The sequence below is a fragment of the Panulirus ornatus genome, chromosome 52 (genome assembly GCF_036320965.1).
Source record: "Panulirus ornatus isolate Po-2019 chromosome 52, ASM3632096v1, whole genome shotgun sequence".
NCBI lineage: Eukaryota > Metazoa > Arthropoda > Malacostraca > Decapoda > Palinuridae > Panulirus > Panulirus ornatus.
Genome location: NC_092275.1, coordinates 10,476,542 through 10,488,894, shown reverse-complemented (window position 1 = coordinate 10,488,894; position 12,353 = coordinate 10,476,542). Strand labels below are relative to the sequence as shown.

Sequence of the window (12,353 nt, the reverse complement as noted above, 5' to 3'; positions counted from 1 at the left end):
CACCCCCACTGTATGGGCAGATGACCCAGAGCTGTAGCATTGCAACTCAGAAGAGAGACAGATTCTAACCATGTACCAGTGAGGCCCATAACACTGGGTATTGGAAGCGCACCACACAGGCGGGCCAAGAGGTCGGCCAAGCATCCGTCTGACGCCTAAGATCCATCAATGGAGCACACTTTAAGAAACCGAGAGATCTAATACGAAAATTGAAAAACACCGATTTTGGTGATAAAAAGCTTGCAAGTTTCAATGTGTAGGCGGTGGAAGGGCTATGCAGAAGAGCAATGCATAACATTCGAGATGTGGAGTCACCCGCATCCAAAACAGACTAAGTAACTATGTTGTCTTTGTCTGTCAGTTTTGGGTAATTCATGTTCAACGAGGAGAAGTACAGACAGCACAGAGGTCTAGCCATGGAGTCCTCCCTTAGTGTTGTCATGAAATGCCTGTGTATGGAAACACTGGACATAGCCACAGTAGGATCATTGGGCAGGGGTGCCTCTTGTTACAGGTACGTGGATGACATAATAGTGATAGCTGCTGAGGATAAGTTAAGAATACAAAATAATGTCAGCAGATAAACCTAACAATAAAGGAGGATGGGAAATTGCAATTTTTGGATACGATAATATGGAGGTCTGACCAGGGTGTAAAGTTTTTGGTGTACCGGAAAACCACCAACAGGAATGACGATATTCATTATCTATCGGCACACAACGAGAGACCAAAGTCCGGGGAGTCCGTGGTAATCATTGGGTTCCTAAGGGCAATCAGAATATCCACTGATGAAACCTTGGAAGAGGAAAACAGATTTATCATCGAGGCGTTCGTGTTGCGTTACACTAAAGGAATATTAATCTAACTCAAGAAGAAGCAGTTACTATTATGGAAAGTCGCAGAGGGAATGTAGGGAATAATACAGAGGAGGATGAGAAGCATATAAAAGTCCTCACTTCAAGGAAGACCTCGGATGTAGACACATACAAGAGACAAGGATAAAAGTTGCTACATCGTCAGGGATGAAGGGAGGCGATGTATAAGAAACACGGTGAAAAAATATCAACAAGGATAGCGTGATATTCACTATACCATGTTTTAGATGTCCGGCCACATACGCGGTGAGACAGGGCAAGGCACTGCCAAAAGATTCAGCGAACATAAAAGTGATATACGTCATCATAGGACATCGAATGAGTTTGTTGTCCAAATAGACCAGTACGGACACCTACCAAAGTGGCAAGAATATACTACATGAGGAATTGAATAAGAAAGAAAAACCGCGAGAGCTGCCTACAGATGCGTGGATAAAGTGATAAACAGTTGTAAGGGCTTCATACACTGGGCCAGACCAACGGTAAAAATAGCGGTCATAGAAAGCAGGGAACACGGCAGAGAAACGTGGGACACGGCCGGCCGAGGATAAGGAACGAAGGGCGGCGTCAGGCGAGGAAGCATTCCTTTACTGGGATATAAACTCGAGTCTTTGTATGTTAGTGTTTATCTGAGGAGGGTTTCTGCGCAAACCGGAGCGTTAGAAAAATATAACTTAGAAGCTCTTCCATGTGTTTACCTGTTCACCTGTTTCACCTCTCTCTCTCTCTCTCTCTCTCTCTCTCTCTCTCTCTCTCTCTCTCTCTCTATATATATATATATATATATATATATATTCATATATTCATTTTGCTTTGTCGCTGTCTCCCGCGTTAGCGAGGTAGCGCAAGGAAACAGACGAAAGAATGGCACAACCCTCCCACATACACATGTATATACATACACGTCCACACACGCAAATATACATACCTATACATCTCAATGTACACATATATACACACACACAGACATATACATATATACACATGTACATAATTCATACTGTCTGCCTTTATCTGTTCCCATCGCCACCTCGCCACACATGGAATAACAACCCCCTCCCCCCTCATGTGTGCGAGGTAGCGCTAGGAAAGACAACAAAGGCTCCATTCGTTCACACTCAGTCTCTAGCTGTCATGTAATAATGCACCGAAACCACAGGTCCCTTTCCACATCCAGGCCCCACACACTTTCCATGGTTTACCCAGACGCTTCACATGCCCTGGTTCAATCCATTGATAGCACGTCGACCCCGGTATACCACATCGTTCCAATTCACTCTATTCCTTGCACGCCTTTCACCCTCGTGCATGTTCAGGCCCCTATCACTCAAAATCTTTTTCACTCCATCTTTCCACCTCCAATTTGGTCTCCCACTTCTCCTCGTTCCCTCCACCTCTGACACATATATCCTATTGGTCAATCTTTCCCCACTCATTCTCTCCATGTGACCAAACCATTTCAAAACACCCTCTTCTGCTCTCTCAACCACACTCTTTTTATTTCCACACTTCTCTCTCACCCTTACATTACTTACTCGATCAAACCACCTCACACCACATATTGTCCTCAAAGATCTCATTTCCAGCACATCCACCCTCCTGCGCACAACTCTATCCATAACCCACGCCTCGCAACCATACAACATTGTTGGAACCACTATTCCTTCAAACATACCCATTTTTGCTTTCCGAGATAATGTTCTCGACTTCCAAACATTCTTCAAGGCTCCCAGAATTTTCGCCCCCTCCCCCACCCTATGATTCACTTCCGCTTCCATGGTTCCATCCGCTACCAGATCCACTCCCAGATATCTAAAACACTTTACTTCTTCCAGTTTTTCTCCATTCAAACTTACCTCCCAATTGACTTGACCCTCAACCCTACTGTACCTAATAACCTTGCTCTTATTCACATTTACTCTCAACTTTCTTCTTTCACACACTTTACCAAACTCAGTCACTAGCTTCTGCAGTTTCTTACATGAATCAGCCACCAGCGCTGTATCATCAGCGAACAACAACTGACTCACTTCCCAAGCTCTCTCATCCACAACAGACTGCATACTTGCCTCTCTTTCCAAAACTCTTGCATTCACCTCCCTAACAACCTCATCCATAAACAAATTAAAGAACCATGGAGACATCACTCACCCCTGCCGCAAACCTACATTCACTGAGAACCAATCACTTTCCTCTCTTGCTACACGTACACATGCCTTACATCCTCGATAAAAACTTTTCACTGCTTCTAACAACTTGCCTCCCACACCATATATTCTTAAAACCTTCCACAGAGCATCTCTATCAACTCTATCATATGCCTTCTCCAGATCCATAAATGCTACATGCAAATCCATTTGTTTTTCCAAGTATTTCTCACATATATTCTTCAAAGCAAACACCTGATCCACACATCCTCTACCACTTCTGAAACCACGCTGCTCTTCCCCAGTCTGATGCTCTGTACACGCCTTCACCCTCTCAATCAATACCCTCCCATATAATTTACCAGGAATACCCAACAAACTTATACCTCTGTAATTTGAGCACTCACTCTTATCCCCTTTGCCTTTGTACAATGGCACTATGCAAGCATTCCGCCAATCCTCAGGCACCTCACCATGAATCATACATACATTAAATAACCTTACCAACCAGTCAACAATACAGTCACCCCCTTTTTTAATGAATTCCACTGCAATACCATCCAAACCTGCTGCTTTGCCGGCTTTCATCTTCCGTAAAGCTTTTACTACCTCTTCTCTATTTACCAAATCATTTTCCCTAACCCTCTCACTTTGCACACCACCTCGACCAAAACACCCTATATCTGCCACTCTATCATCAAACACATTCAACAAACTTTTAAAATACTCACTCCATCTCCTCACATCACCACTACTCGTTATCATCTCCCCATTAGCCCCCTTCACTGAAGTTCCCATTTTCTCCCTTGTCTTACGCACTTTATTTACCTCCTTCCAAAACTTTTTTTTTTTTTTTTTCATACTATTCGCCATTTCCCGCGATAGCGAGGTAGCGTTAAGAACAGAGGACTGGGCCTTTGAGGGAATATCCTCACCTGGCCCCCTTCTCTGTTCCTTCTTTTGGAAAATTAAAAAAAAAAAAAACGAGAGGGGAGGATTTCCAGCCCCCCGCTCCCTTCCCTTTAATCGCCTTCTACGACACGCAGGGAATACGTGGGAAGTATTCTTTCTCCCCTATCCCCAGGGATAATAACATCTTTTTATTCTACCTAAAATTTAATGATACTCTCACACCCCAACTCTCATTTGCCCTCTTTTCCACCTCTTGCACCTTTCTCTTGACCTCCTGCCTCTTTCTTTTATACCTCTCCCACTCATTTGCATTTTTTTCCTGCAAAAATCGTTCAAATGCCTCTCTCTTCTCTTTCACTAATAATCTTACTTCTTCATCCGACCACTCACTACCATTTCTAATCAACCCACCTCCCACGCTTCTCACGCCACAAGCATCTTTTGCGCAAACCATCACTGCTTCCCTAAACACATCCCATTCCTCCCCTACTCCCCTTACCTCCTTTGTTCTCACCTTTTTCCATTCTGTACTCAGTCTCTCCTGGTACTTCCTCACACAAGTCTCCTTCCCAAGCTTACTTACTCTCACCACTCTCTTCACCCCAACATTCTCTCTTCTTTTCTGAAAACCCCCACAAATTTTCACCTTCGCCTCCACAAGATAATGATCAGACATCCCTCCAGTTGCACCTCTCAGCACATTAACATCCAAAAAGTCTCTCTTTCGTGCGTCTATCAATCAACATGTAATCCAATAACGCTCTCTGGCCATCTCTCCTACTTACATACGTATACTTATGTATATCTCGCTTTTTAAACCAGGTATTCCCAATCACCAGTCCTTTTTCAGCACATAAATCTACAAGCTCTTCACCATTTCCATTTACAACACTGAACACTCCATGTATACCAATTATTCCCTCAACTGCCACATTACTCACCTTTGCATTCAAATCACCTATCACTATAACCCGGTCTTGTGCATCAAAACCACTAACACACTCATTCAGCTGCTCCCAAAACACTTGCCTCTCATGATCTTTCTTCTCATGCCCAGGTGCACATATATATATATATATATATATATATATATATATATATATATATATATATATATATATATATATATATATGTATATATATATATATATATATATATATATATATATATATATATATATATATATATATATATATATATATAGATAGACAGATAGATAGATAGATAGATACATATAATTTTTTTATACTATTCGCCATTTTCCGCGTTAACGAGGTAGCTTTAAGAACAGAAGACTGAGCCGGTAAGAGAATACCCTCACTTGGCCCCCTTCTCAGCTCCTCTTTTGGAAAATTAAAAAACGAGAGGGGAGAATTTCCAGCCCCCCGCTCCCTCCCTTTTTAGTCGCCTTCTACGACACGCAGGGAATACGTGGGAAGTATTTTTTCTCCCCTATCCCCAGGGGATGTGTTTGATGATAGAATGGTAGATATAGGGTGTTTGAGTCGGTGTGGAGTGCAAAGTGAGAGGGTCAGGGAGAACTGTTTGGTGAACAGAGAAGAGGTAGTGATAGCTTTGCGGAAGATGAAAGCCGGCAAGGCGGCAGGTTTGGATGGTATTACAGTGGACTATATTAAAGAGGGGGTGGCTGTGTTGTTGACTGGCTAGTAGGGATATTCAGTGTATGTATGGATCATGGTGAAGTGCCTGGGAATCGGCGGAATGCATGCATAGTGCCACTGTACAAAGGCAAAGGGGATAAAAGTGAGTGTTCAAATTACAGAGTCATAACTTTCTTGAGTATTCCTGGGAAATTACTGTATATGGGAGGGCATTGATTGAGAGGGTGATGGCATGTACAGAGCATCAGATTGGAGAAGAGCAGTGTGGTTTCAGAAGTGGGAGAGGATGTGTGGATCAGGTGTTTGCTTTGAAAAATGTATGTGAGAAATACTTAGAAAAACCGATGGATTTGTATGTAGCATTTATGGACATGGAGAAGGCACACGATAGGATGGATAGAGATGCTTTGTGGAAGGTTTTAAGAGTATATGGTGTGAGAGGTAAATTGCTAGCGGTGAGTTTTTTTTTACCGAGGATGCAAGGCATGTGCACGAGTAAAAAGAAAGGAAAGTGATTAGTTCCCAGTGAATGTCCGTTTGCGGCAGGGGTGCGTGATGTCTCCATGGTTGTTTAATTTGCTTATGGATGGGGTGGTTAGGGAGGTTAATGCAAAATTTCTGGAGAGAGGGGCAAGTATTCAGTCTGTTCTGGATGAGAGGGCATGGGAAGGGAGTCAGTTGTTGTTTGCTGATGATACAGCGCTGGTGGCTGATTAGGGTGAGAAACTGCATACGTTGGTAATTGAGTTTAGTAAAGTGTGAAAGAAGAGTTGAGAGTAAATGTGAATAAGAGCAAGGTTATTAGGCTCAGTAGGGTTGAGGGACGAGTTAACTGGGAGGTAAGTTTGAATGGAGAAAAACTGGAGGAAGTGGAGTCTTTTAGATATATGGGAGAGAAATTAGCAGCAGATGGAACTAAGGAAGCGGAAGAGAGTCACAGGGTGGGGGAGTGGGCGAAGATTCTGGGGGCGTTGAAGAATGTGTGGAATTTGAGAACGTTATCTCGGAGGGCAAAAATGGGTATGTTTGAAGGAATAGTGGTTCCAACAATGTTATATGGTTGCAAGGCATGGGCTATAGATAGGGTTGTGCGGAGGAGGGTAGATGTGTTGGAAATGAAATGTTTGAGGACATTATGTAGTGTGAGGTGGTTTGATCGAGTATGTACTGAAAGGGTAAGAGAGGTGTGTGGTAATAAGAAAAAGGGTGGTTGAGAGAGCAGCAGAAGGTGTGTTAAAGTGGTTTGGACACATGGAAAGAATGAGTGAGGAAAGATTGACGAAGAGGATATATGTGTCAGAGGTGGAGGGAAGAAGGAGAAGCGGGAGATCAAATCGGAGGTGGAGAGATGGAATGAAAAAGATTTTGAGCGATCGGGGCCTGAACATACAGGAAGGTGAAAGGCGTGCAAGGTATAGAGTGAATTGGAACGATGTGGCATACCGGGGTGGACGTGCTGTCAGTGGATTGAACCAGGGCATGTGAAGCTTCTGGGGTAAGCCAAGGAAAGGTGTGTGGGGCCCGGATAAGGAAAGGGAGCTGTGGTTCCCGTGCATTACACATCACAGCTAGAGACTGAGTGTGAACGAATGTGGCCTTTTTCGTCTGTTCCTGGCACTGCTTCGTGTGCAACGGGGTGGAGATGGGGATGGATGAAGGCAGCGAGTATGGATATGTACATGTGTATATATGTCTGTGTATGTATATGTATGTATACGTTGAAATGTAGATGTATGTATATGTGCGGGTGTGGGCGTTTATGTATATACATGTGTATGTGGGTGGGTTGGGCCATTCCTCGTCTGTTTCCTTGCGCTACCTCGCTAACGCGAGAGACGGCGGTTATATATATATATATATATATATATATATATATATATATATATATATATATATATATATATATACTTGCCGCTCTTTCCAAAACTCAAGGGGAAAGAGGGGCAAGTGTGAAGTCTGTTGGGGATGAGAGAGCTTGGGAAGTGAGTCAGTTGTTGTTCGCTGATGATACAGCGCTGGTGGCTGATTCATGTGAGAAACTGCAGAAGCTGGTGACTGAGTTTGGTAAAGTGTGTGGAAGAAGAAAGTTAAGAGTAAATGTGAATAAGAGCAAGGTTATTAGGTACAGTAGTGTTGAGGGTCAAGTCAATTGGGAGGTGAGTTTGAATGGAGAAAAACTGGAGGAAGTGAAGTGTTTTAGATATCTGGGAGTGGATCTGGCAGCGGATGGAACCATGGAAGCGGAAGTGGATCATAGGGTGGGGGAGGGGGCGAAAATTCTGGGGGCCTTGAAGAATGTGTGGAAGTCGAGAACATTATCTCGGAAAGCAAAAATGGGTATGTTTGAAGGAATAGTGGTTCCAACAATGTTGTATGGTTGCGAGGCGTGGGCTATGGATAGAGTTGTGCGCAGGAGGATGGATGTGCTGGAAATGAGATGTTTGAGGACAATGTGTGGTGTGAGGTGGTTTGATCGAGTGAGTAACGTAAGGGTAAGAGAGATGTGTGGAAATAAAAAGAGCGTGGTTGAGAGAGCAGAAGAGGGTGTTTTGAAGTGGTTTGGGCACATGGAGAGAATGAGTGAGGAAAGATTGACCAAGAGGATATATGTGTCGGAGGTGGAAGGAACGAGGAGAAGAGGGAGACCAAATTGGAGGTGGAAAGATGGAGTGAAAAAGATTTTGTGTGATCGGGGCCTGAACATGCAGGAGGGTGAAAGGAGGGCAAGGAATAGAGTGAATTGGAGCGATGTGGTATACCGGGGTTGACGTGCTGTCAGTGGATTGAATCAAGGCATGTGAAGCGTCTGGGGTAAACCATGGAAAGGTGTGTAGGTATGTATATTTGCGTGTGTGGACGTATGTATATACATGTGTATGGGGGGGGGGGGTTGGGCCATTTCTTTCGTCTGTTTCCTTGCGCTACCTCGCAAACGCGGGAGACAGCGACAAAGTATAATAAAAATAAAAAAAAAATATATATATATATATCAACATCTTTTAAAGGTATCGTATATTTATCACGAGTTACTCACCGCCTCTTAAAAACAAAGATAGAAACATCCAAGACTGATTACGTGCACGTCCGTGGTTTAAACACGCAGGCTCCTCATACACGTGAGTGTAGACCCTTACGTCCCTGTGTTACGAGCAAGTAATATTTGAAAAGAATCGGGAAATTCTACGGACGTAATTCTTTTACAAACTACTTGTTAGACACAGGACATCACTATATCCTAATGTTTAGCACAGTGAGAATGTTACTGCTCCTGAGCTGTGCTATTGCTGTCGGTTTTGTACTAGGTAGACCATCATACTACAACCCACTGCAGCAGCTTAGGATTTATGGCATTTTTCCGAAAATGTAACTTTCGCAGATAAACACACACACACACACACACACACACACACACTCACCAACATTATCATCACCAATGTTATTATTTTTAATATCATCATTATCATAAGTAGTGTTATCACGGTTATCGTTAGTATCATCAGTATTAATAACAATACCTTTCTCCACTGGTGCGAGGGTGCGGATCACAGCTCAAGATTAATCACATTTTTCCTCACTAGGATGTTGGCGGTGACGCAGTTCCAGGCGACGGACGCCCGCCGAGCCTTCCCGTGCTTCGACGAGCCGGGTCTCAAAGCCACCTTCGAGGTCTACCTCGCCCGCACCACCAACATGTCCTCCATCTCCAATATGCCCATCAGTGAGACCATACCTATGTGAGTCTTCCATTCTCACGACGTCCATATTGCTTGGTAATAATTTGCTTCAGGGAGACTCTGGTATGTGATTCATGTGTCTTGTTCCGGTAGGGAGGGCGAGGAGGACTGGGTGTGGGACCACTACGACGCTAGTGTCCCTATGTCTACGTACTTGGTCGCCTTCGTCGTGTCAGACTTTGCCTACTTGAGCGCCACAGCTAACAACCACACCTTGTTCAGGGGTAAGACTGAAGAGAATAACTCACTCTTCCTACGTGCACAGAGGCAGTCTTGAACTACCGTCCCCGTTGATTCAGATACTTTGTTAGTATGCCAAACGATCCCGCGTCGACTCGACTGTACTGGGATCTGATTGGACAGCTAGGCGTACGAGCTGTTTTGATTGGTCATTTCACCGTGTGATTGACTAAGGCTCGCTCGACCTCCATTCTCATTCGTTGGCGCACTGTTTGTCTGAGTTGTGATTGGTTAATGCTCCGTTTAACTCTCGATGTTGTACGCCGAAACAATTTATAGTGTGATCAAAGATTTTCTGAAGAATTCAGCACCTAGTGAAAAAAATATCACAAAACGAAAAAAACGATCAAATAATTCCGATAATTTTCTTCTAGTAAGACCACCTCTTCTCAGCATGTTTCTTTATTTGTTACGAAAGCAGATAAATGTCTATATATCATAAAAAGCCTTCAGTATATACAAAATTAATTGCGTCAACACAAAATAGTATTTTTTTTTTTTTCATGAGTGACTCTTGTGTGTCGGCAGTGTGGGCGCGGGAATCAGCCATAGAACAAGCAGAGTTCTCACGGCAGGTGGGTCCCATTATCTTGACACACTTCGAGGATTACTTCAACCAGTCCTACCCGCTGCCCAAGCAGGATATGGTCGCCATCCCGGACTTCTCTGCTGGTGCCATGGAGAACTGGGGCCTCATTACCTACAGGTGAAAACCGAGGCAGTGTCGACTTATGGTTTCCATATAAAAGTACACCTGACCAACTTAATTATATACACAAGTCCTGCTACGTACCTACGTTTATGATTTTAATTCATCTCTCAGTGATTGATGTAATCATTGAGAGGAGGACATGAGACAGAAAATATTCCCAGTGTTGTTCTTAGACTCGTCACGTTTCTGCCTATGACTACCCTTCCTCTTGCTACCAAAGAATCTTTCTGTCATTAAGATGAGTTTATGAGGTAATGTCTGGACCTTCAGGGAGACAGCGATGCTCTTCGACCCTGCTGTCTCGGCCGCCTCCAACAAACAGTACGTGGTGGCGGTGGTGGCACATGAGCTAGCCCACCAGTGGTTCGGCAACATCGTCACTCCTCGCTGGTGGACTGACCTCTGGCTCAACGAAGGCTTCGCTTCGTACGTCGAGTACTTTGGCATCAATTATGTGAGTCTTAGGAAGTGTGTATGCAGCAACATCCCTCCCCTATACTATGCAATGTCTCTAATATTTTAGCTCTGATTTCGGATAAAGTATTTGATCTACTCCGAAGTGGCTCTGTCTTGGTAGGAACCCGCATTCTTAAGCACTTGGTAATTCTGGGATACAGAAATCTGATGACGATCTCCAACGTTAAAGTAACGTTTCTTCTATTGTAACTTATTCTACCAAGACTTCTGTTGCTTCTTAACGGACACCAACAGGCATCGCACTGATAGGAAAAATCGCCCTAATAATTAGCCCAGACGGCAGGGGCACTATGATAGAATGAAGGCCAAAGCACAAGCAAGATTACATTTTTCATTTGCTGATTTTATCATATGACACCTTTGTACGTGATCCAGGTAGGTTTTGTTGCAGTGATATCCTAGTAATGAACTTTTAGCTGTAGCTGTTGGTTGCAGGTAGAACCATCATGGCAGGTGATGGAGCAGTTCGTGCTGAACGAAGTGCAAATTGTGTTTGGTTTAGACAGTCTCGAGTCCTCACACCCCATCAGTATCCCTGTCGGCCACCCCGACGAAATTAGTCAGATTTTCGACAGGATCTCATATGCCAAAGGTAAGAGCTGAGTCTGTGTGACACGTATGAAAGTTCTTTTAATGATAGTTGATTTGAATGCTGACCTTAGACATAAACGAAGCCAATATCATTTTTTAATTAGCGACAAAGCAAAAAAAAAAAAAAAATAATCAAATGAAAAGAATTGCAGCCTAATAGTTGCTTAACACTTTATCGAGTCCATTATTCTGTATTCGTGATCAGCTTAATAAGACTACAAAAGCTTTTTGCTTCAGATTCATTCGGAAAATCCTTCCACAGGCGCGTCCATCATTCGCATGATGAACCACTTCCTGACGGAGGCCACCTTCAGGAAGGGTCTGAGCAACTACCTCGATGCCTTGTAAGTAATTCTTGGTCTATGTGTAGTGGTGGTCTGGTGGTCTTTATCCTGCCTGACAAACACAGACCAATGCTCAGTTTATGTTAACCTGATGTGAGGTGTTGGTCTGGTCCCCAGCAAGTACGACAACGCTGAGCAGGACGACCTGTGGCGGCACCTGACGGAGGCGGCCCACGAGGACGGCACGTTGCCCGACGACCTCACTGTTAAGATCATTATGGACACCTGGACGCTGCAGATGGGCTACCCCGTCATCAAGGTGGTCAGGAGCCCGGACGGTACCTCCGCTACTGTCTCTCAGGTGAGGTAACAAGGTGGTCACGAGACAAGACGGTACCTCCGCTACTGTCTCTCAGGTGAGGTAACAAGGTGGTCACGAGACAAGACGGTACCTCCGCTACTGTCTCTCAGGTGAGATAACAAGGTGGTCAGGAGACAAGACGGTACCTCTGCTACTGTCTCTCGGGTGAGGTAACAAGGTGGTCAGGAGACAAGAGGTACCTCCGCTACTGTCTCTCAGGTGAGGTAACAAGGTGGTCGGGAGACAAGAGGTACCTCCGCTACTGTCTGTCAGGCGAGGTGGTGCCCACGAGCCTGGACCTTGTCCCTGAGCGTGTAGCCTGCAGAAAGTGGGATGTGGACGTATGAGAAAGGGTAGAGACTGGTGGAATAAGGAAGGTAAGTCGCTAGTAAGAGAG

General features: G+C 44.2%; 1 protein-coding gene across 2 annotated transcripts in view; it reads left to right on the top strand.

Moving 5' to 3' along the window:
• LOC139765058 (aminopeptidase N-like) overlaps positions 1–12,353 on the top strand; it is a 64,691-nt gene that overhangs the window by 29,667 nt on the left and 22,671 nt on the right. For both annotated transcript variants that reach the window (XM_071692148.1, XM_071692147.1), the window contains exons 5-11: positions 9,136–9,291; positions 9,385–9,515; positions 10,060–10,237; positions 10,514–10,697; positions 11,156–11,312; positions 11,574–11,655; positions 11,773–11,956. In XM_071692148.1, coding sequence (XP_071548249.1) covers positions 9,136–9,291; positions 9,385–9,515; positions 10,060–10,237; positions 10,514–10,697; positions 11,156–11,312; positions 11,574–11,655; positions 11,773–11,956 — 1,072 coding nt within the window. The remainder of the gene's footprint in view (positions 1–9,135; positions 9,292–9,384; positions 9,516–10,059; positions 10,238–10,513; positions 10,698–11,155; positions 11,313–11,573; positions 11,656–11,772; positions 11,957–12,353) is intronic.